Source organism: Pristiophorus japonicus, chromosome 6 (assembly GCF_044704955.1).
Source record: "Pristiophorus japonicus isolate sPriJap1 chromosome 6, sPriJap1.hap1, whole genome shotgun sequence".
Classification (NCBI taxonomy): domain Eukaryota; kingdom Metazoa; phylum Chordata; class Chondrichthyes; family Pristiophoridae; genus Pristiophorus; species Pristiophorus japonicus.
This window is the reverse complement of record NC_091982.1, coordinates 126417397-126442447: the sequence shown is the minus strand read 5'-3', so window position 1 is coordinate 126442447 and position 25051 is coordinate 126417397. Positions and strand designations below refer to the sequence as shown.

Genomic DNA, 25051 nt, shown 5'->3' with positions numbered 1-25051 from the left:
AGTGTGTGTGTGTGCGTGTGTGTCTAACACCAGACTGAAGGGTCAGTGTGTATGTGTGTGTGTGTCTAACACCAGACTGAAGGGTCAGTGTGTGTGTGTGTGTGTGTCTAACACCAGACTGAAGGGTCAGTGTGTATGTGTGTGTGTGTCTAACACCAGACTGAAGGGTCAGTGTGTATGTGTGTGTGTGTCTAACACCAGACTGAAGGGTCAGTGTGTATGTGTGTGTGTGTCTAACACCAGACTGAAGGGTCAGTGTGTGTGTGTGTGTGTGTGTGACACTAGACTGAAGGGTCAGTGTGTGTGTGTGTGTGTGTGTGTGTGTGTGTGTGTGTGTGTCTAACACCAGACTGAAGGGTCAGTGTGTATGTGTGTGTGTGTCTAACACCAGACTGAAGGGTCAGTGTGTATGTGTGTGTGTGTCTAACACCAGACTGAAGGGTCTGTGTGTGTGTGTGTGTGTGTGTGTGTGTGTGTGTAACACCAGACTGAAGGGTCAGTGTGCGTGTGTGTGTGTGTGTGTGTGTCTAACACCAGACTGAAGGGTCAGTGTGTGTGTGTGTGTGTCTAACACCAGACTGAAGGGTCAGTGTGTGTGTGTGTGTGTCTAACACCAGACTGAAGGGTCAGTGTGTGTGTGTGTGTGTGTGTAACACCAGACTGAAGGGTCAGTGTGTGTGTGTGTGTGTGTGTGTGTGTGTCTAACACCAGACTGAAGGAGACTGAAGGGTCAGTGTGTGTGTGTGCGTGTGTGTAACACCAGACTGAAGGGTCAGTGTGTGTGCGTGTGTCTAACACCAGACTGAAGGGTCAGTGTGTGCGTGTCTAACACCAGACTGAAGGGTCAGTGTGTGTGTGTGTGCGTGTGCGTGTCTAACACCAGACTGAAGGGTCAGTGTGTGTGTGTGTGTCTAACACCAGACTGAAGGGTCAGTGTGTGTGTGTGTGTGTCTAACACCAGACTGAAGGGTCAGTGTGTGTGTGTGTCTAACACCAGACTGAAGGGTCAGTGTGTGTGTGTGTCTAACACCAGACTGAAGGGTCAGTGTGTGTGTGTGCGTGTGCGTGTGTCTAACACCAGACTGAAGGGTCAGTGTGTGTGTGTGTCTAACACCAGACTGAAGGGTCAGTGTGTGTGTGTGTGTGTGGTTGTAACACCAGACTGAAGGGTCAGTGTGTGTGTGTAACACCAGACTGAAGGGTCAGTGTGTGTGTGTGTGTGTGGTTGTAACACCAGACTGAAGGGTCAGTGTGTGTGTGTAACACCAGACTGAAGGGTCAGTGTGTGTGTGTGTGTGTGGTTGTAACACCAGACTGAAGGGTCAGTGTGTGTGTGTAACACCAGACTGAAGGGTCAGTGTGTGTGTGTGTGTGCGTGTGCGTGTGCGTGTGCGTAACACCAGACTGAAGGGTCAGTGTGTGTGTGTGTGTGTGTGTCTAACACCAGACTGATGGGTCAGTGTGTGTGTGTGTGTGTGTGTCTAACACCAGACTGAAGGGGCAGTGTGTGTGTGTTTGTGTGTAACACCAGACTGAAGGGTCAGTGTGTGTGTGTGTGTGTGTGTGTGTGTGTAACACCAGACTGATGGGTCAGTGTGTGTGTGTGTGTGTCTAACACCAGACTGAAGGGTCAGTTTGTGTGTGTGTGTGTGTGTGTGTGTGTGTGTAACACCAGACTGAAGGGTCAGTGTGTGTGTGTGTGTCTAACACCAGACTGAAGGGTCAGTGTGTGTGTGTAACACCAGACTGAAGGGTCAATGTGTGTGTGTGTGTCTAACACCAGACTGAAGGGTCAGTGTGTGTGTGTAACACCAGACTGAAGGGTCAGTGTGTGTGTGTAACACCAGACTGAAGGGTCAGTGTGTGTGTGTGTAACACCAGACTGAAGGGTCAGTGTGTGTGTGTAACACCAGACTGAAGGGTCAGTGTGTGTGTGTAACACCAGACTGAAGGGTCAGTGTGTGTGTGTAACACCAGACTGAAGGGTCAGTGTGTGTGTGTGTGTCTAACACCAGAATGAAGGGTCAGTGTGTGTGTGTGTGTCTAACACCAGACTGAAGGGTCAGTGTGTGTGTGTGTGTCTAACACCAGACTGAAGGGTCTGTGTGTGTGTGTGTCTAACACCAGACTGAAGGGTCAGTGTGTGTGTGCCTAACACCAGACTGAAGGGTCAGAGTATGTGTATGTCTAACACCAGACTGAAGGGTCAGAGTGTGTGTGTGTGTCTAACACCAGACTGAAGGGTCAGTGTGTGTGTGTATTTGTGTGTGTCTAACACCAGACTGCAGTAATTCATCCTGAAAATGTAATGACCATGCAGGATTGTGTTTAAAAATCTTGCCAAAAGATGACCGGACATCTCAAAGTATTTTACAGCCAATGAAGTATTTTTGGACCATTTCCCATACCTCAGGAGCCTCTTATCAACAAGAGCAGACATTGATTTTTTTTAATTTTTTTTTAATTTTATATATTTTTTAATTTATTCGTTGCCAATCTTTCCAATTCTTTGTCAGATCATCTTGTCAGATTACAAACGCCAGAGGTCACCTTGCACACATCAAGGATCACTCTGCGCCAATGCTCTTAGCCAAAAGGCCTAGAGCCACTGCACCGTTCCTGGAAGTACTGCAATACCAGGTTCGTGCCATGGAGGTGGGTGTGTGCCCCCCACCCACCTCCATGGAGGTGGATGGGTCAAGCCACCCCACCCACCTCCTATGATGACGAGATTCAACGCCGCCTGAGGAAGAGAGTGTTTGAAGACAGCCCTCAAATCTGCCACCAAGCTCATGGTCTACAGGGCTGTAGTAATACCCGCCCTCCTGTATGGCTCAGAGACATGGACCATTACAGTAGACACCTCAAGCCGCTGGAGAAATACCATCAACGATGTCTCCGCAAGATCCTACAAATCCCCTGGGAGGACAGACACACCAATGTTAGTGTCCTCGACCAGGCCAACATTTCCAGCATTGAAGTACTGACCACACTTGATCAGCTCCACTGGGCAGGCCACATTGTCTGCATGCCTGACACGAGACTCCCAAAGCAAGCGCTCTACTCGGAACTCCTACACGGCAAACGAGCCCAAGGTGGCAGTGGAAACATTACAAGGACACCCTCAAAGCCTCCCTGATAAAGTGCAACATCCCCACTGACACCTGGGAGTCCCTGGCCAAAGACCGTCCTAAGTGGAGGAAGTGCATCCGGGAGGGCGCTGAGCACCTTGAGTCTCATTGGCGAGAGCATGCAGAAATCAAGTGCAGGCAGCGGAAGGAGCGTGCGGCAAACCAGTCCCACCCTCCCCTTCCCTCAACCATTGTCTGTCCCACCTGTGACAGGGACTGTGGTTCTCGTATTGGACTGTTCAGCTGCCTAAGGACTCATTTTTAGAGTGGAAGCAAGTATTCCGAGGGACTGCCTATGATGATGATGAGTTTTCGAGTGTAGTCACTGTTGGAATGATGGAAACACAGCAGCCAAATTACACACAGCAAGCTCCCAGAAACAGCAATGTGATAATGACCAGATAATCTGTTTTTGTTATGTTGATTGAGGGATAAATATTGGCCCCAGGACACCGGGGATAACTCCCCTGCTCTTCTTCCAAATAGTGCTGTGGGATCTGTTACATCCACCCGAGGCAGACAGGGCCTCGGTTTATTGTCTCATCTGAAAGACGGCCCCTCCGACAGTGCGGCGCTCTCTCAGCACTGCATTGGGAGTGTCAACCTAGATTTTTGTGCTCAAGTTCCTGGAGTGGGACTTGAACCCACAACCTTCTGACTCAGAAGTGAGAGTGCTGCTCACTGAGCCACGGCTGAGCAATGTTATACCCACTTTCAAATCGAAGACGGAACCAACCCGGTAATTACAGGCAGGTTTGTTAAATATCTGTGGGAAGGAATCTTTCACGGTGAAATTATTAAATACTGTATCAAAATGGAGAGAAAGATGGTGCTCGACAAACGTGATTGATTTCTTTGAGGATGAGAGAGATATGGTGGATGGGGAAAATGCAGTGGATGTGTTGTATATGGACTTCCAGAAAGCCTTTGACAATGTAACACACCGAAGAAGATTGGAGCGTAAAAAATCAGGAGGAGAATTGGCAAATACAATTAAAGGAAGGTTCTCGGAGTGTTTGGAAGTGTTCAGTAGCGTCCCACAGGGTTCTGTTCCATCATTTGGGATATAAGCCTAGAGGGATGGCGTCCAAATACTGGTGCAATGGAATATATAACAGGATTAAATATCAGATGGTATATTTTGGTACAAGGATTACAAATCATATTTATATTTTGAATGGGGTAAAGTTGTGAATGACCAAAGAGATTTGAGGGGTTCAGGTACACAAGACATTAAAAGCAGCATTTTAAGTGATAAGGCCATAAGAAACTAATGGAATATTGTTATTTTTTTTGAAGAGGCATCTAATATAATAGTGGAGATGTAATGGTGAATTTACAGAAACCTCAGTCGGACCACAGTTGGAGTGCTGTGTGCAGTTTTGGGCCTCACACTATAGGAAGGAGGGCGAGGCAAGAGTGAGGGAACAGCAGAGTCACGAGGATCCTGTCTGGTCTGAGCAAATACAAAGCAAGACTTGACTGCGCTCTTTTTGTTTGACGAGAGATTTCGACACGATTTGAGCGAGGAGTTCAAAATTGAGAGACCGTAAAGAGAAATTGTTTCCAGTGATTGAAGGATCCGGAACAAAGGAAGATAGATACAAGATTAAATGTAAGAGATCCGGACAGAGAGCAGGAGAAGGGGTTCAGGCTGTGTAGTGTACTCCCAGAGTTAGTGATTGAAGCAGAGACCATGTTAATAGTAAACACTGACACACTCCCAGGGACCCCCTGTAAATACTGACACAATCCCAGGAACCCCCTGTAAATACTGACACACTCCCAGGAACCCCCTGTAAATACTGACACACTCCCAGGAACCCCCTGTAAATACTGACACACTCCCAGGAACCCCCTGTAAATACTGACACACTCCCGGGGACCCACCGTAAATACTGACATACACGCCCAGGGACCCCCTGTAAATACCGACACACACACCCGGGGACCCCCTATAAATACTGACACGAACTCCCGGGGACCCCCTGTAAATACTGACACGCTCCCGGGGACACCCTGTAAATACTAACACACTCCTGGGGACCCCCTGTAAATACTGACACACACCTGGGGACCCCCTGTAAATAACGGCAAGCGCAGACACCCAACCCAACATCAACAGAAAACCCCTCCCTTTACATCTCGCTGGCCTCTGCTCCCACCACATTCCACAGGTCCTTCGCAATGCCCTACAAGTCCCGCTCACCAATCCCTCACTGTAGTACAATCTGGTTGACATAACATCATTCCACAAATTGAGGCATGTGACCTGATGTAAAAAATTAACCTTTAGGATGGATGGTGCAGCAAACAAACACGCATTGCCCTTTGACCCCTGGGAACAGACCCCAGGCCAGGAGATAAGCTCCTCGTAATAAACCGCTGCCTCGTGCAATGCTGGCCCAGGGAAGGGAGGGAGGGGGGGGGAGGCAGTTAACGCCAGGTCAGGCACCTGTGCCCCTGTTCCTTCCCCCAACCCCCTCCCCCCCGTCCTCTCCCTGTACCTCACCCCCGCACCCTGTAGCCGCCCCCCCCAGCACCACAGCAGGCCAGTGGGACACCCGCAGGAAGGAAGTGGGGACATGCTTTAAATATGCAGGTGGGGCCTCGAGAGGCGACCTTCGACCTCCCTTGCCCCTGACGATTGTGGCCAGAATCCCTCTCTGCCTCCTCAGCTGTAACTGCCTGATGCTAAATCCTACGGCCCCCCTCCCCAGGTAGTGGATCGGGGACGGGTTCAGGCAGGGCAGAGAGAATCATAGAAATTTACAGCACGGAAGGAGACATTTCGGCCCATCGTGTCCGCGCCAGCCGACCAAGAGCTATCCAGCCTAATCCCATTTTCCAGATCTTGGTCCGTAGCCCTGTAGGTTACAGCACTTCAAATGCACATCCATGTACTTTTTAAATGTGGGGAGGGTTTCTGCCTCTCCCACCCTTTCAGGCAGTGAGTTCCAGACCCCCACCACCCTCTGGGTGAAGAAATTTCCCCTCAAAACCTCTAAGTATGTTTTATTGCCCTCAGTATCTCAGATAGCTGTCTAAGGGTGAGCTCCTCTCAAGGGTGATGGGTCCAGTTTTTCTATCTGTTATTCATCACTCAATCCTCTGATACTTAGGATCAGCCCCAAAGATTCTTTAACATTTCTAGGACTGGAGGTTTCCCTCGTGCCTCAGAGAGCAGCACTGAACTCAGAGCGCACTGTACGACTGCAGAAAGACTGATGGAATTGAACTGAATACACGGGGTTACAGGTCTTCACTGAGAGACAGAAGGGCTAAGTGCACATGTTCGGGGGGATTGGAATGGTGGATCAATATTTCAGAGGGAATAAAAGGAATGGCTCCAGTTAACAAAGCGGGTGGCGAAGAGGAGGAGGAAGGAAGCACAGCTTGGGGTGAATAGACAGAGGCCAGAGAGAGGGAGACACTAGATGGTGAGGGCACGGGGGCTGAAGACAATGGCTTCAGGCTCCTCAATGTTTGAAGATTGCTCTCCAACAACAACTTGTATTTATATAGCACCTTTCATGTAGTCAAATGTCCCAAGGCGCTTCACAGGAACGTTATTAAAAAAAATGTGACACTGAACCACACAAGATACATTAGGACAGGTGACCAAAAGCTTGGTCAAAGAGCACACAAGCAGCAGAGGTTTACATGGGCTAAGGTTTATGGAGGGTGGCAGCTGGGAGGCCGGCCAGAAGGGCACTGGAGTAGTCGAGTCTGTGAAGGAAAATACGTCTGATCCTGGAGCAATGAGCAGATCTGCCTGAGGAGAACAAGGCCTAGTGGAGCTGGATGTGGTCAGCCAGGGGTCCGGCTGGGACCTGTGGAATTTTCCAACGGGCAGAAGCAGAAGGAAGGCAGCTGGGGGTGTGGAAGGTACTGGTGAAACAGCACTTGGAATATTGCGTACAGTTTTGGTCTCCTTACCCAAGGAAGGATATACTTGCCATAGAGGAAGTGTAACGCAGGTTCACCAGACTGATCCCTGGGATGGGGGGATTGTCCTATGAGGAGAGATTGAGCAGACTGGGCCGATACTCTCTGGAGTTTAGAAGAATGAGAGGTGATCTCATTGAAACATACACAATTCTTACAGGGCTTGACAGGGTAGATGCAGGGAGGATGTTTCCCCTGACTGGGGAGTCACAGTCTCAGAATAAGGGGGTCGGCCATTTAAGACTGAGATGAGGAGGAATTTCTTCACTCAGAGGGTGGTGAATCTTTGGAATTCTCTACCCCAGAGGGCTGTGGAGGCTCAGTCTTTGAGTATATTCAAGACTCTGAGATCGATAGATTTTTGGATATTAAGGGAATCGAAGGATATGGGGATAGTGCAGGAAAGTGGAGTTGAGGTCGAAGATCAGCCATGATATTATTAAATGGCGGAGCAGGCTCGAGGGGTCGAATGGCCGGCTCCTGCTCCTGATTCTTATACAAGAAAGTGGTCAGAGATGAGCTTTTCATTGATCCAGGCCACAGGAGCAGCGGCCATAGGAGATGGCAGTCGCAATGTAGGGGAGGTTATACTGAGGGAGCAATTAAGGGTGGACAGGAGGACAGTGAACTGAGAAGGGAGAGGGCACGGTGAGTTGAGATGGAGTTTGAAATCACCTAGGATGAGGAAGCGAGAAACTTGGGATGAGGCTTGGGAAGGACTAGACGGGGAGGTAGGTGGATGGAGCTAAGGTGAAGAAGGGCAGAGACCAAGGTGTGATTTGGTCACAAAGGCCTTGCTGTGTGGAGCAGGTAGTGTGAAGTATAACAAGGCGGGAAGGCACCACACGAGGCGAGTTTCTGCCAAGGCCACAATGTTGACCAGGTGGGGAATGTCAAGAGCCTTGTTGGTGAGTGGAGTGAGGGGAACGTGGAGAGGAGCGGTAACGGGGGCAGTGATGGGATGGGGTGTGAAGAACTGGAGCTGAGAAATGAACGGCGGGGAGAGGAAAAGAGACAGAGAATGGCTTGGGACTGAAGCAGCCAAACATTATTGTACATGACCGAGTCCGTGCACCAGTTACTGCTCAGATCAACTATATGCATTACTAGTTAGTTATTCATTATCTTAGCGATATATCTCTAGGGTTACCCAGTAACATTATTGTACATGCCACTGAGCCTATGCATCAGTTACTGGTTAGATCAACTATAGTTAGTTGCTGGTTATATTAATATCTGTAGTTACTTGTTGGTATATTAACCATATCAGTAGTTAGTTAAGAACATAAGAAATATTAGGAGTAGGCCATTCGTCCCCTCGAGCCTGCTCCTAAGATCATGGCTGATTATTGACCTCAACTCCACTTTCCTGCACTGTGCCTATATCCCTCGATTCCCTTAATATCCAAAAATCTATCGATCTCTGTGTTGAATATACTTAACGACTGAGCCTCCACAGCCCACTGGGGCAGAGAATTCCAAAGATTCAACACCTTAGTTACTGGGTCATTAACCCCCTGTGAGTCACTAAGCCATTAACCCACGCCCCCGCAGTGAGTTACTGGGCCATGAACCCCCCCCGACCCCAGTGAGTTACTGGGACATTAACCCCCCCCCCCCCGCCCGCAGTGAGTTACTGGGCCATGAACCCCCCCCCCCCCTCAGTGAGTTACTGGGACTTTAACCCCCCCCCCCCCCTCAGTGAGTTACTGGGACATTAACCCCCCCCCCCCTCAGTGAGTTACTGGGACATTAACCCCCCCCAGTGAGTTACTGGGATATTAACCCCCCCAGTGAGTTACTGGGACATTAACCCCCCCGCCCCCAGTGAGTTACTGGGATATTAACCCCCCTCAGTGAGTTACTGGGACGTTAACCCCCCCCTCCCCAGTGAGTTACTGGGACATTAACCCCCCCCCCCCCAGTGAGTTACTGGGCCATGAAACCCCCCCCCCCCCAGTGAGTTACTGGGCCATTAACACCCCCCCCTCCCCCCACCAGTGAGTTACTGGGCCATTACCCCCCCCCCCCCCGCCAGTGAATTACTGGGCCATTAACACCCCCCCCCCCCCCCCCCTAGTGAGTTACTGGGACATTAACACCCCCCCCCCCCCAGTGAGTTACTGGGCCATTAACCCCCCCCCCCCCCCAGTGAGTTACTGGGACATTAACCCCCCCCCCCCCAGTGAGTTACTGGGCCATTAACCCCCCCCCCCCCCAGTGAGTTACTGGGACATTAACCCCCCCCCCCCCAGTGAGTTACTGGGACATTAACACCCCCCCCCCCCCCCAGTGAGTTACTGGGCCATTAACCCCCCCCAGTGAGTTACTGGGCCATGAACCCCCCCCCCCCCCCAGTGAGTTACTGGGCCATGAACCCCCCCCCCAGTGAGTTACTGGGCCATTAACCCCTCCCCCAGTGAGTTACTGGGACATTAACCCCCCCCCCCCCCGTGAGTTACTGGGACATTAACCCCCCCCCCCCCCCCGTGAGTTACTGGGACATTAACCACCCCCCCCCCCCCCCCCGTGAGTTACTGGGACATTAACCCCCCCTCCCCCAGTGAGTTACTGGGACATTAACCCCACCCCCCCTCCCCCAGTGAGTTACTGGGACATTAACCCCCCCCCCCCCTCCCCCAGTGAGTTACTGGGACATTAACCCCCCCCCCCCCCCAGTGAGTTACTGGGACATTAACCCCCCCCCCCCCTTCAGTGAGTTACTGGGACATTAACCCCCCCCCCCTTCAGTGAGTTACTGGGACATTAACCCCCCCCCCCCCCTTCAGTGAGTTACTGGGACATTAACCCCCCCTCCCCTTCAGTGAGTTACTGGGACATTAACCCCCCCCAGGTGAGTTACTGGGACATTAACCCCCCCCCCCCCCCCAGTGAGTTACTGGGACATTAACCCCCCCCAGTGAGTTACTGGGACATTAACCCCCCCGCCCCTCAGTGAGTTACTGGGACATTAACCCCCCCCCCCCTCAGAGAGTTACTGGGACATTAACCCCCCCCCCCCCCTCAGTGAGTTACTGGGACTTTAACCCCCCCCCCCCCCTCAGTGAGTTACTGGGACATTAACCCCCCCCTCAGTGAGTTACTGGGACATTAACCCCCCCCCAGTGAGTTACTGGGATATTAACCCCCCCCCCCCAGTGAGTTACTGGGACATTAACCCCCCCAGTGAGTTACTGGGACATTAACCCCCCCCCCCCCAGTGAGTTACTGGGACATTAACCCCCCTCAGTGAGTTACTGGGACATTAACCCCCCCCCCCCCAGTGAGTTACTGGGACATTAACCCCCCCCCCCAGTGAGTTACTGGGACATTAACCCCCCCCCCCCCCCGCCAGTGAGTTACTGGGCCATTAACACCCCCCCCCCCCAGTGAGTTACTGGGCCATTAACACCGCCCCCCCCCCTAGTGAGTTACTGGGACATTAACCCCCCCCCCCCCACAGTGAGTTACTGGGCCATTAACCCCCCCCCCACCCCAGTGAGTTACTGGGACATTAACCCCCCCCCCCCCCCCCCAGTGAGTTACTGGGCCATGAACCCCCCCCCCCCCCCCAGTGAGTTACTGGGCCATGAACCCCCCGCCCCCCCCCAGTGAGTTACTGGGCCATTAACCGCCCCCCCCCCCCCCCCCCCGCACCAGTGAGTTACTGGGCCATTAACCGCCCCCCCCCCCCCCCCCCCCCCCCCCCCCCCCCGCACCAGTGAGTTACTGGGCCATTAACCCCCCCCCCCCCAGTGAGTTACTGGGACATTAACCGCCCCCCCCCCCCCCCCCAGTGAGTTACTGGGCCATAAACACCACCCCCCACCCCAATGAGTTACTGGGCTATTAACCCCCCCCCCCCGGCCAGTGAGTTACTGGGCCATTAACCCCCCCCCCCCCCCCCAGTGAGTTACTGGGCCATTAACACACCCCCCCCCCCCCCCCCTAGTGAGTTACTGGGACATTAACCCCCCCCCCCCCCCGCAGTGAGTTACTGGGCCATTAACCCCCCCCCAGTGAGTTACTGGGACATTAACACCCCCCCCCCCAGTGAGTTACTGGGCCATTAACCACCCCCCCCCCCCCCCCCAGTGAGTTACTGGGACATTAACCCCCCGCCCCCAGTGAGTTACTGGGCCATGAACCCCCCCCCCCCCCCCCAGTGAGTTACTGGGCCATGAACCCCCCCCCCCCCCAGTGAGTTACTGGGCCATTAACCCCTCCCCCAGTGAGTTACTGGGACATTAACCCCCCCCCCCCCCCCCGTGAGTTACTGGGACATTAACCCCCCCCCCCCCCCCCGTGAGTTACTGGGACATTAACCCCCGCCCCCCAATGAGTTACTGGCACATTAACCCCCCCTCCCCCAGTGAGTTACTGGGACATTAACCCCACCCCCCCTCCCCCAGTGAGTTACTGGGACATTAACCCCCCCCCCCCTCCCCCAGTGAGTTACTGGGCCATTAACCCCCCCCCCCCCTCCCCCAGTGAGTTACTGGGACATTAACCCCCCCCCCCCCTCCCCCAGTGAGTTACTGGGACATTAACCCCCCCCCCCCCCCTCCCCCAGTGAGTTACTGGGACATTAACCCCCCCCCCCCCCCTCCCCCAGTGAGTTACTGGGACATTAACCCCCCCCCCCCTCCCCCAGTGAGTTACTGGGACATTAACCCCCCCCAGGTGAGTTACTGGGACATTAACCCCCCCCCCCCCCAGTGAGTTACTGGGACATTAACCCCCCCCTCAGTGAGTTACTGGGACATTAACCCCCCCCAGTGAGTTACTGGGACATTAACCCCCCCCCCCCCCAGTGAGTTACTGGGACATTAACCCCCCCCCCCCCCCCCCCCAGTGAGTTACTGGGACATTAACCCCCCCTCAGTGAGTTACTGGGACATTAACCCCCCCCCCCCCCCTCAGTGAGTTACTGGGACATTAACCTCCCCCCCCCCTCAGTGAGTTACTGGGACATTAACCCCCCCCCCCCCCTCAGTGAGTTACTGGGACATTAACCCCCCCCCCCCCTCAGTGAGTTACTGGGACATTAACCCCCCCCAGTGAGTTACTGGGATATTAACCCCCCCAGTGAGTTACTGGGACATTAACCCCCCCGCCCCCAGTGAGTTACTGGGCCATTAACACCCCCCCCCCCCCTAGTGAGTTACTGGGACATTAACACCCCCCCCCCCCCACCAGTGAGTTACTGGGCCATTACCCCCCCCCCCCCCCCAGTGAGTTACTGGGCCATTAACACCCCCCCCCCCCCTAGTGAGTTACTGGGACATTAACACCCCCCCCCCCCCCCCAGTGAGTTACTGGGCCATTAACCCCCCCCCCCCCCAGTGAGTTACTGGGACATTAAGCCCCCGCCCCCAGTGAGTTACTGGGCCATGAACCCCCCCCCCCAGTGAGTTACTGGGCCATTAACCCCTCCCCCAGTGAGTTACTGGGACATTAACCCCCCCCCCCCGCCGTGAGTTACTGGGACATTAACCCCACCCCCCCTCCCCCAGTGAGTTACTGGGACATTAACCCCCCCCCTCCCCCAGTGAGTTACTGGGACATTAACCCCCCCCCCCCCCCCCAGTGAGTTACTGGGACATTAACCCCCCCCCCCCCCCCCAGTGAGTTACTGGGACATTAACCCCCCCCCCCCCCCAGTGAGTTACTGGGACATTAACCCCCCCCCCCCCCTTCAGTGAGTTACTGGGACATTAACCCCCCCCCCCCTTCAGTGAGTTACTGGGACATTAACCCCCCCCCCCCTTCAGTGAGTTACTGGGACATTAACCCCCCCCCCCCCCTTCAGTGAGTTACTGGGACATTAACCCCCCCCCCCTTCAGTGAGTTACTGGGACATTAACCCCCCCCAGGTGAGTTACTGGGACATTAACCCCCCCCCCCCCCCCAGTGAGTTACTGGGACATTAACCCCCCCCCCAGTGAGTTACTGGGACATTAACCCCCCCCTCCCTCAGTGAGTTACTGGGACATTAACCCCCCCCCCCCTCCCCTCTCCCCTCAGTGAGTTACTGGGACATTAACCCCCCCCAGTGAGTTACTGGGACATTAACCCCCCCCCTCCCCTCTCCCCTCAGTGAGTTACTGGGACATTAACCCCCCCCCTCCCCTCTCCCCTCAGTGAGTTACTGGGACATTAACCCCCCCCAGTGAGTTACTGGGACATTACCCCCCACCCCCCTCAGTGAGTTACTGGGACATTAACCCCCCGCCCCCAGTGAGTTACTGGGACATTAACCCCCCCCCCCCCCTCCTCAGTGAGTTACTGGGACATTAACCCCCCCCCCCCTCCTCAGTGAGTTACTGGGACATTAACCCCCCCCCCCCCCCCAGTGAGTTACTGGGACATTAACCCCCCCCTCCCCCAGTGAGTTACTGGGACATTAACCCCCCCCCCCCCTCCCCCCAGTGAGTTACTGGGACATTACCCACCCCCCCCAGTGAGTTACTGGGACATTACCCCCCCAGTGAGTTACTGGGACATTACCCCCCCCTCAGTGAGTTACTGGGACATTAACCCCCCCCCTCCCCCCCCAGTGAGTTACTGGGACATTAACCCCCCCCCTCCCCCCAGTGAGTTACTGAGACATTAACCCCCCCCCTCCCCCCAGTGAGTTACTGGGACATTAACCCCCCCCCTCCCCCCCCAGTGAGTTACTGGGACATTAACCCCCCCCCTCCCCCCAGTGAGTTACTGAGACATTACCCCCCCTCAGTGAGTTACTGGGACATTACACACACACACACACTAACCCCACCACCACGGGCGGGCGGCCCTTACCCAGCACAGTTCGGTCAGCCCGTGCACCAGTTGCTGGAACTTCTGTTTCTGACTCTCCACCTCAATAAACTGCTGCAGGTGGGGGTCCGCCGCCATTCCCGGGCTCGGGGGCTCCATTGCGCACTGGCCGCCCGCTCCCGCTCCCGCTCCCGCTCTGGCTCACCCCGCAGGCCCGCTCCCAGTCCCCGGTGCCGGCCCTCTCTCCCGACCTTCAGCCAGCCGCCGGCACAACCGCCAACCCGGAACCGGAAACCGTCCCGCGCCCAACCCTCCGCCCTCTCACCCCAACATGGCATCCCCCACAATCCACGTGCCTGAACCCCGGCTACAGTGTGTTCCTGAACCCCGGGTACACTGTGTTCCTAACTGTAGGTACACTGTGTTCCTGAACCCCGGGTACACTGTATTCCTGAACCCCGGGTACACTGTATTCCTGAACCCCGGGTACACTGTGTTCCTGAACCCTGGGTACACTGTGTTCCTGAACCCCGGGTACACTGTGTTCCTAACTGTAGGTACACTGTGTTCCTGAACCCCGGGTACACTGTATTCCTGAACCCCGGGTACACTGTATTCCTGAACCCCGGGTACACTGTGTTCCTAACTGTAGGTACACTGTGTTCCTGAACCCCGGGTACACTGTATTCCTGAACCCCGGGTACACTGTGTTCCTAACTGTAGGTACACTGTGTTCCTGAACCCTGGGTACACTGTATTCCTGAACCCCGGGTACAGTGTGTTCCTGAACCCCAGGTACACTGTGTTCCTGAACCCTGGGTACACTGTATTCCTGAACCCCGGGTACACTCTATTCCTGAACCCCGGGTACACTGTATTCCTGAACCCCAGGTACACTGTATTCCTGAACCCTGGGTACACTGTATTCCTGAACCCCAGGTACACTGTATTCCTGAACCCCGGATACACTGTATTCCTGAACCCTGGGTACACTGTATTCCTGAACCCCGGGTACACTGTATTCCTGAACCCTGGGTACACTGTGTTCCTGAACCCCGGGTACAGTGTGTTCCTGAACACCGGGTACACTGTATTCCTGAACCCCGGGGTAGACTGTATTCCTGAACCCCGGGTACACTGTATTCCTGAACCCTGGGTACACTGTATTCCAGAACCCCGGGGTACACTGTATTCCTGAACCCCAGGTACACTGTATTCCTGAACCCCGGGGTAGACTGTGTTCCTGAACCCCGGGTACACTGTATTCCTGAACCCCAGCTACACTGTATTCCTGAACCCCAGGTACACTGTATTCCTGAACCCCGGGGTAGAGTGTGTTCCTGAACCCCGGGTACACTGTGTTCCTGAACCCCGGGTACAGTGTGTTCCTGAACCCCGGGTACACTGTGTTCCTGAACCCCGGGGTAGACTGTGTTCCTGAACCCCGGGTACAGTGTGTTCCTGAACACCGGGTACACTGTATTCCTGAACCCGGGGTAGACTGTATTCCTGAACCCCGGGTACACTGTGTTCCTGAACCCCGGGTACAGTGTGTTCCTGAACACCAGGTACACTGTATTCCTGAACCCCGGGGTAGACTGTATTCCTGAACCCTGGGGTAGACTGTGTTCCTGAACCCCGGGTACACTGTGTTCCTGAACCCCGGGTACACTGTATTCCTGAATCCCGGGTACACTGTATTCCTGAACCCCGGGGTAGACTGTGTTCCTGAACCCCGGGTACACTGTGTTCCTGAACCCCGGGTACAGTGTGTTCCTGAACCCCGGGTACAGTGTGTTCCTGAACCCCGGGTACACTGTATTCCTGAACCCCGGGTACACTGTATTCCTGAACCCCGGGTACACTGTGTTCCTGAACCCCAGGTACAGTGTGTTCTTGAACCCCGGGTACACTGTGTTCCTGAACCCCGGGTACACTCTATTCCTGAACCCCAGGTACACTGTATTCCTGAACCCCGGGGTAGACTGTATTCCTGAACCCCGGGGTAGACTGTGTTCCTGAACCCCGGGTACACTGTGTTCCTGAACCCCGGGTACACTGTATTGCTAAACCCCAGGTACACTGTATTCCTGAACCCTGGGTACACTGTATTCCTGAACCCCGGGTACACTGTATTCCTGAACCCTGGGTACACTGTATTCCTGAACCCTGGGTACACTGTATTCCTGAACCCCGCGCACACTGTATTCCTGAACCCCGGGGTAGACTGTGTTCCTGAACCCCGGGTACACTGTATTCCTGAACCCTGGGTACACTGTATTCCTGAACCCCAGGTACACTGTATTCCTGAACCCCAGGTACACTGTATTCCTGAACCCCGGGGTAGACTGTGTTCCTGAACCCCGGGTACACTGTATTCCTGAACCCTGGGTACACTGTATTCCTGAACCCCAGGTACACTGTATTCCTGAACCCCAGGTACACTGTATTCCTGAACCCCGGGGTAGACTGTGTTCCTGAACCCCGGGTACACTGTGTTCCTGAACCCCGGGTACAGTGTGTTCCTGAACCCCGGGTACACTGTGTTCCAGAACCCCGGGGTAGACTGTATTCCTGAACCCCGGAGTAGACTGTGTTCCTGAACCCCGGGTACAATGTGTTCCTGAACCCCGGGTACACTGTGTTCCTGAACCCCGGGTACACTGTGTTCCTGAACCCCGGGCACAGTGTGTTCCTGAACCCCAGGTACACTGTATTCCTGAACCCCGGGGTAGACTGTATTCCTGAACCCTGGGGTAGACTGTGTTCCTGAACCCCGGGTACACTGTGTTCCTGAACCCCGGGTACACTGTATTCCTGAACCCTGGGTACACTGTATTCCTGAACCCCGGGGTAGACTGTGTTCCTGAACCCCGGGTACACTGTGTTCCCGAACCCCGGGTACAGTGTGTTCCTGAACCCCGGGTACAGTGCGTTCCTGAACCCCGGGTACACTGTATTCCTGAACCCCGGGTACACTGTGTTCCTGAACCCCGGGTACAGTGTGTTCCTGAACCCCGGGTACACTGTGTTCCTGAACCCCGGGTACACTCTATTCCTGAACCCCAGGTACACTGTATTCCTGAACCCCGGGGTAGACTGTATTCCTGAACCCCGGGGTAGACTGTGTTCCTGAACCCCGGGTACACTGTGTTCCTGAACCCCGGGTACACTGTATTCCAGAACCCCAGGTACACTGTATTCCTGAACCCCGGGGTACACTGTGTTCCTGAACCCCGGGTACACTGTGTTCCTGAACCCCAGGTACACTGTATTCCTGAACCCCGGGGTAGACTGTGTTCCTGAACCCCGGGGTAGACTGTGTTCCTGAACCCCGGGTACACTGTATTCCTAACTGTAGGTACACTGTGTTCCTGAACCCCGGGTATACTGTATTCCTAACTGTAGGTACACTGTGTTCCTGAACCCCGGGTACACTGTATTCCTAACTGTAGGTACACTGTGTTCCTGAACCCCGGGTACACTGTATTCCTAACTGTAGGTACACTGTGTTCCTGAACCCCGGGTACACTGTATTCAAAACTGTAGGTACACTGTATTCCTGAACCCCGGCTACACTGTGTTCCTGAACCCTGGCTACACTGTGTTCCTGAACCCTGGGTACACTGTGTTCCTGAACCCCGGGTACACTGTGTTCCTGAACCCCGGGTACACTGTATTCAAAACTGTAGGTACACTGTATTCATGAACCCCGGCTACACTGTGTTCCTGAACCCTGGCTACACTGTGTTCCTGAACCCCGGTGTAGACTGTGTTCCTGAACCCCGGGTACACTGTGTTCCTGAACCCCGGGTACACTGTATTCCTGAACCCCGGGGTAGACTGTGTTCCTGAACCCCGGGTACACTGTGTTCCTGAACCCCGGGTACAGTGTGTTCCTGAACCCCGGGTACAGTGTGTTCCTGAACCCCGGGTACACTGTATTCCTGAACCCCGGGGTAGACTGTGTTCCTGAACCCCGGGTACACTGTGTTCCTGAACCCCGGGTACAGTGTGTTCCTGAACCCCGGGTACACTGTGTTCCTGAACCCCGGGTACACTGTATTCCTGAACCCCAGGTACACTGTATTCCTGAACCCCGGGGTAGACTGTATTCCTGAACCCCGGGGTAGATTGTGTTCCTGAACCCCGGGTACACTGTGTTCCTGAACCCCGGGTACACTGTATTCCTGAACCCCAGGTACACTGTATTCCTGAACCCCGGGGTACACTGTGTTCCTGAACCCCGGGTACACTGTGTTCCTGAACCCCAGGTACACTGTATTCCTGAACCCCGGGGCAGACTGTGTTCCTGAACCCCGGGTACACTGTGTTCCTGAACCCCGGGTACACTGTATTCCTGAACCCCGGGATACATTGTGTTCTTGAACCCCAGGTACACTGTGTTCCTGAACCCCGGGGTAGACTGTGTTCCTGAACCCCGGGTACACTGTATTCCTAACTGTAGGTACACTGTGTTCCTGAACCCCGGGTATACTGTATTCCTAACTGTAGGTACACTGTGTTCCTGAACCCCGGGTACACTGTATTCCTAACTGTAGGTAAACTGTATTCCTGAACCCCGGCTACACTGTGTTCCTGAACCCTGGGTACACTCTGTTCCTGAACCCTGGGTACACTGTGTTCCTGAACCCTGGGTACACTGTATTCCTGAACCCCGGGCACACTGTATTCCTAACTGTAGGTACACTGTATTCCTGAACCCCGGGTACACTGTATTCCTGAACCCCGGGTACACTGTATTCCTAACTGTAGGTACACTGTATTCCTGAACCCCGGCTACACTGTGTTCCTGAACCCTGGGTACACTGTGTTCCTGAACCCTGGGTACACTGTATTCCTGAACCCCGGGTACATTGTATTCCTAACTGTAGGTACACTGTATTCCTGAACCCTGGGTACACTGTATTCCTAACTGTAGGTACACTGTATTCCTGAACCCCGGCTACACTGTGTTCCTGAACCCTGGGTACACTGTATTCCTGAACCCCGGGTACACTGTATTCCTGAACCCCGGCTACACTGTGTTCCTGAACCCTGGGTACACTGTATTCCTGAACCCCGGGTACGCTGTATTCCTGAACCCCGGGTACACTGTATTCCTGAACCCCGGGGTAGACTGTGTTCCTGAACCCCGGGTACACTGTATTCCTGAACCCCGGGTACACTGTATTCCTGAACCCCGGGGTAGACTGTGTTCCTGAACCCCGGGTACACTGTATTCATGAACCCCGGGTACACTGTATTCCTGCGCCCCGGGTACACTGTATTCCTGAACCCCAGGGTAGACTGTGTTCCTGAACCCCGGGTACACTGTATTCCTGAACTCCGGGTACACTGTATTCCTGAATCCCGGGTACACTTTATTCCTGAACCCCGGGGTAGACTGTGTTCCTGAACCCCGGGTACACTGTATTCTTGAACCCCGGGTGCACTGTATTCCTGAACCCCGGGGTAGACTGTGTTCCTGAACCCCGGGTACACTGTATTTCCTGAACCCCGGGTACACTGTATTCCTGAACCCCGGGTGCACTGTATTCCTGAACCCCGGGGTAGACTGTGTTCCTGAACCCCGGGTACACTGTATTCCTAACTGTAGGTACACTGTGTTCCTGAACACCGGGTATACTGTATTCCTGAACCCCGGGGTAGACTGTGTTCCTGAACCCCGGGTACACTGTATTCCTAACTGTAGGTACACTGTGTTCCTGAACCCCGGGTACACTGTATTCCTAACTGTAGGTACACTGTGTTTCTGAACCCTGGGTACACTGTATTCCTGAACCCCGGGTACGCTGTGTTCCTGAACCCCGGGGTAGACTGTGTTCCTGAACCTTGGGTACACTGTCCCTGAACCCCAGGTACACTGTGTTCCTGAACCCCGGGTGCACTGTATTCCTAACTGCAGGTACACTGTATTCCTGAACCCCGGGGTAGACTGTTCCTGAACCCTGGGTACGCTGTCCCTGAACCCCAGGTACACTGTATTCCTGAACCCCAGGTACACTGTATTCCTGAACCCCGGGGTAGACTGTGTTCCTGAACCCCGGGTACACTGTATTCCTGAACCCTGGGTACACTGTATTCCTGAACCCCAGGTACACTGTATTCCTGAACCCCAGGTACACTGTATTCCTGAACCCCGGGGTAGACTGTGTTCCTGAACCCCGGGTACACTGTGTTCCTGAACCCCGGGTACAGTGTGTTCCTGAACCCCGGGTACACTGTGTTCCAGAACCCCGGGGTAGACTGTATTCCTGAACCCCGGGGTAGACTGTGTTCCTGAACCCCGGGTACAATGTGTTCCTGAACCCCGGGTACACTGTGTTCCTGAACCCCGGGTACACTGTGTTCCTGAACCCCGGGCACAGTGTGTTCCTGAACCCCAGGTACACTGTATTCCTGAACCCCGGGGTAGACTGTATTCCTGAACCCTGGGGTAGACTGTGTTCCTGAACCCCGGGTACACTGTGTTCCTGAACCCCGGGTACACTGTATTCCTGAACCCTGGGTACACTGTATTCCTGAACCCCGGGGTAGACTGTGTTCCTGAACCCCGGGTACACTGTGTTCCCGAACCCCGGGTACAGTGTGTTCCTGAACCCCGGGTACAGTGTGTTCCTGAACCCCGGGTACACTGTATTCCTGAACCCCGGGTACACTGTGTTCCTGAACCCCGGGTACAGTGTGTTCCTGAACCCCGGGTACACTGTGTTCCTGAACCCCGGGTACACTCTATTCCTGAACCCCAGGTACACTGTATTCCTGAACCCCGGGGTAGACTGTATTCCTGAACCCCGGGGTAGACTGTGTTCCTGAACCCCGGGTACACTGTGTTCCTGAACCCCGGGTACACTGTATTCCAGAACCCCAGGTACACTGTATTCCTGAACCCCGGGGTACACTGTGTTCCTGAACCCCGGGTACACTGTGTTCCTGAACCCCAGGTACACTGTATTCCTGAACCCCGGGGTAGACTGTGTTCCTGAACCCCGGGGTAGACTGTGTTCCTGAACCCCGGGTACACTGTATTCCTAACTGTAGGTACACTGTGTTCCTGAACCCCGGGTATACTGTATTCCTAACTGTAGGTACACTGTGTTCCTGAACCCCGGGTACACTGTATTCCTAACTGTAGGTACACTGTGTTCCTGAACCCCGGGTACACTGTATTCCTAACTGTAGGTACACTGTGTTCCTGAACCCCGGGTACACTGTATTCAAAACTGTAGGTACACTGTATTCCTGAACCCCGGCTACACTGTGTTCCTGAACCCTGGCTACACTGTGTTCCTGAACCCTGGGTACACTGTGTTCCTGAACCCCGGGTACACTGTGTTCCTGAACCCCGGGTACACTGTATTCAAAACTGTAGGTACACTGTATTCATGAACCCCGGCTACACTGTGTTCCTGAACCCTGGCTACACTGTGTTCCTGAACCCCGGTGTAGACTGTGTTCCTGAACCCCGGGTACACTGTGTTCCTGAACCCCGGGTACACTGTATTCCTGAACCCCGGGGTAGACTGTGTTCCTGAACCCCGGGTACACCGTGTTCCTGAACCCCGGGTACAGTGTGTTCCTGAACCCCGGGTACAGTGTGTTCCTGAACCCCGGGTACACTGTATTCCTGAACCCCGGGGTAGACTGTGTTCCTGAACCCCGGGTACACTGTGTTCCTGAACCCCGGGTACAGTGTGTTCCTGAACCCCGGGTACACTGTGTTCCTGAACCCCGGGTACACTGTATTCCTGAACCCCAGGTACACTGTATTCCTGAACCCCGGGGTAGACTGTATTCCTGAACCCCGGGGTAGATTGTGTTCCTGAACCCCGGGTACACTGTGTTCCTGAACCCCGGGTACACTGTATTCCTGAACCCCAGGTACACTGTATTCCTGAACCCCGGGGTACACTGTGTTCCTGAACCCCGGGTACACTGTGTTCCTGAACCCCAGGTACACTGTATTCCTGAACCCCGGGGCAGACTGTGTTCCTGAACCCCGGGTACACTGTGTTCCTGAACCCCGGGTACACTGTATTCCTGAACCCCGGGATACACTGTGTTCTTGAACCCCAGGTACACTGTGTTCCTGAACCCCGGGGTAGACTGTGTTCCTGAACCCCGGGTACACTGTATTCCTAACTGTAGGTACACTGTGTTCCTGAACCCCGGGTATACTGTATTCCTAACTGTAGGTACACTGTGTTCCTGAACCCCGGGTACACTGTATTCCTAACTGTAGGTAAACTGTATTCCTGAACCCCGGCTACACTGTGTTCCTGAACCCTGGGTACACTCTGTTCCTGAACCCTGGGTACACTGTGTTCCTGAACCCTGGGTACACTGTATTCCTGAACCCCGGGCACACTGTATTCCTAACTGTAGGTACACTGTATTCCTGAACCCCGGGTACACTGTATTCCTGAACCCCGGGTACACTGTATTCCTAACTGTAGGTACACTGTATTCCTGAACCCCGGCTACATTGTGTTCCTGAACCCTGGGTACACTGTGTTCCTGAACCCTGGGTACACTGTATTCCTGAACCCCGGGTACATTGTATTCCTAACTGTAGGTACACTGTATTCCTGAACCCTGGGTACACTGTATTCCTAACTGTAGGTACACTGTATTCCTGAACCCCGGCTACACTGTGTTCCTGAACCCTGGGTACACTGTATTCCTGAACCCCGGGTACACTGTATTCCTGAACCCCGGCTACACTGTGTTCCTGAACCCTGGGTACACTGTATTCCTGAACCCCGGGTACGCTGTATTCCTGAACCCCGGGTACACTGTATTCCTGAACCCCGGGGTAGACTGTGTTCCTGAACCCCGGGTACACTGTATTCCTGAACCCCGGGTACACTGTATTCCTGAACCCCGGGGTAGACTGTGTTCCTGAACCCCGGGTACACTGTATTCATGAACCCCGGGTACACTGTATTCCTGCACCCCGGGTACACTGTATTCCTGAACCCCAGGGTAGACTGTGTTCCTGAACCCCGGGTACACTGTATTCCTGAACTCCGGGTACACTGTATTCCTGAATCCCGGGTACACTTTATTCCTGAACCCCGGGGTAGACTGTGTTCCTGAACCCCGGGTACACTGTATTCTTGAACCCCGGGTGCACTGTATTCCTGAACCCCGGGGTAGACTGTGTTCCTGAACCCCGGGTACACTGTATTTCCTGAACCCCGGGTACACTGTATTCCTGAACCCCGGGTGCACTGTATTCCTGAACCCCGGGGTAGACTGTGTTCCTGAACCCCGGGTACACTGTATTCCTAACTGTAGGTACACTGTGTTCCTGAACACCGGGTATACTGTATTCCTGAACCCCGGGGTAGACTGTGTTCCTGAACCCCGGGTACACTGTATTCCTAACTGTAGGTACACTGTGTTCCTGAACCCCGGGTACACTGTATTCCTAACTGTAGGTACACTGTGTTTCTGAACCCTGGGTACACTGTATTCCTGAACCCCGGGTACACTGTGTTCCTGAACCCCGGGGTAGACTGTGTTCCTGAACCTTGGGTACACTGTCCCTGAACCCCAGGTACACTGTGTTCCTGAACCCCGGGTGCACTGTATTCCTAACTGCAGGTACACTGTATTCCTGAACCCCAGGGTAGACTGTTCCTGAACCCTGGGTACGCTGTCCCTGAACCCCAGGTACACTGTATTCCTGAACCCCGGGTACACTGTGTTCCTGAACCCTGGGTACACTGTATTCCTAACTGTAGGTACACTGTATTCCTGAACCCCGGGTACACTGTGTTCCTGAACCCAGGGGTAGACTGTTCCTGAACCCTGGGTACGCTGTCCCTGAACCCCAGGTACACTGTGTTCCTGAACCCCGGGTACACTGTGTTCCTGAACCCTGGGTACACTGTATTCCTAACTGCAGGTACACTGTATTCCTGAACCCCGGGTACACTGTGTTCCTGAACCCCGGGGTAGACTGTGTTCCTGAACCCTGGGTACACTGTCCCTGAACCCCAGGTACACTGTGTTCCTGAACCCCGGGTACACTGTGTTCCTGAACCCCGGGTACACTGTATTCCTGAACCCCGGGTACAGTGTGTTCCTGAACCCCAGGTACTGCGTTCCTGAACCCCAGGTACACTGTGTTCATGAACCCCAGGTACATTGTGTTCCTGAACCCTGGGTACACTGTATTCCTAACTGCAGGTACACTGTATTCCTGAACCCCGGGTACGGTGTGTTCCTGAACCCCGGGTACAGTGTGTTCCTGAACCCCAGGTACACTGTGTTCCTGAACCCTGGGTACACTGTATTCCTGTAACACCGGGTACAGTGTGTTCCTGAACCCCGGGTACAGTGTGTTCCTGAACCCCAGGTACTGCGTTCCTGAACCCCAGGTACACTGTGTTCATGAACCCCGGGGTAGACTGTGTTCCTGAACCCTGGGTACACTGTCCCTGAACCCCAGGTACACTGTGTTCCTGAACCCCGGGTACACTGTGTTCCTGATCCCCGGGTACACTGTATTCCTGAACCCCGGGTACAGTGTGTTCCTGAACCCCAGGTACTGCGTTCCTGAACCCCAGGTACACTGTGTTCATGAACCCCAGGTACATTGTGTTCCTGAACCCTGGGTACACTGTATTCCTAACTGCAGGTACACTGTATTCCTGAACCCCGGGTACGGTGTGTTCCTGAACCCCGGGTACAGTGTGTTCCTGAACCCCAGGTACACTGTGTTCCTGAACCCTGGGTACACTGTATTCCTAACTGCAGGTACACTGTATTCCTGAACCCCGGGTACAGTGTGTTCCTGAACCCCAGGTACTGTGTTCCTGAACCCCAGGTACACTGTGTTCATGAACCCCAGGTACATTGTGTTCCTGAACCCTGGGTACACTGTATTCCTAACTGCAGGTACACTGAATTCCTGAACCCCGGGTACGGTGTGTTCCTGAACCCCGGGTACAGTGTGTTCCTGAACCCCAGGTACACTGTGTTCATGAACCCTGGGTACACTGCATTCCTGTAACACCGGGTACAGTGTGTTCCTGAACCCCAGGTACACTGTGTTCCTGAACCCTGGGTACACTGTATTCCTAACTGCAGGTACACTGTATTCCTGAACCCCGGGTACAGTGTGTTCCTGAACCCCAGGTACACTGTGTTCCTGAACCCCAGGTACACTGTGTTCA

The 25051-nt window shown here is 54.3% G+C and overlaps 1 protein-coding gene across 1 annotated transcript in view; it reads right to left on the bottom strand.

The window, feature by feature from the left end:
* The window catches only part of timm8a (translocase of inner mitochondrial membrane 8 homolog A (yeast)), a 19693-nt gene extending 5556 nt beyond the window's left edge, over positions 1 to 14137 (bottom strand). The window contains exon 1 of the mRNA XM_070882170.1: positions 13884 to 14137. Coding sequence (XP_070738271.1) covers positions 13884 to 14000 — 117 coding nt within the window. The 5' untranslated portion in view covers positions 14001 to 14137. The remainder of the gene's footprint in view (positions 1 to 13883) is intronic.
* Positions 14138 to 25051: the final 10914 nt, after the last annotated feature.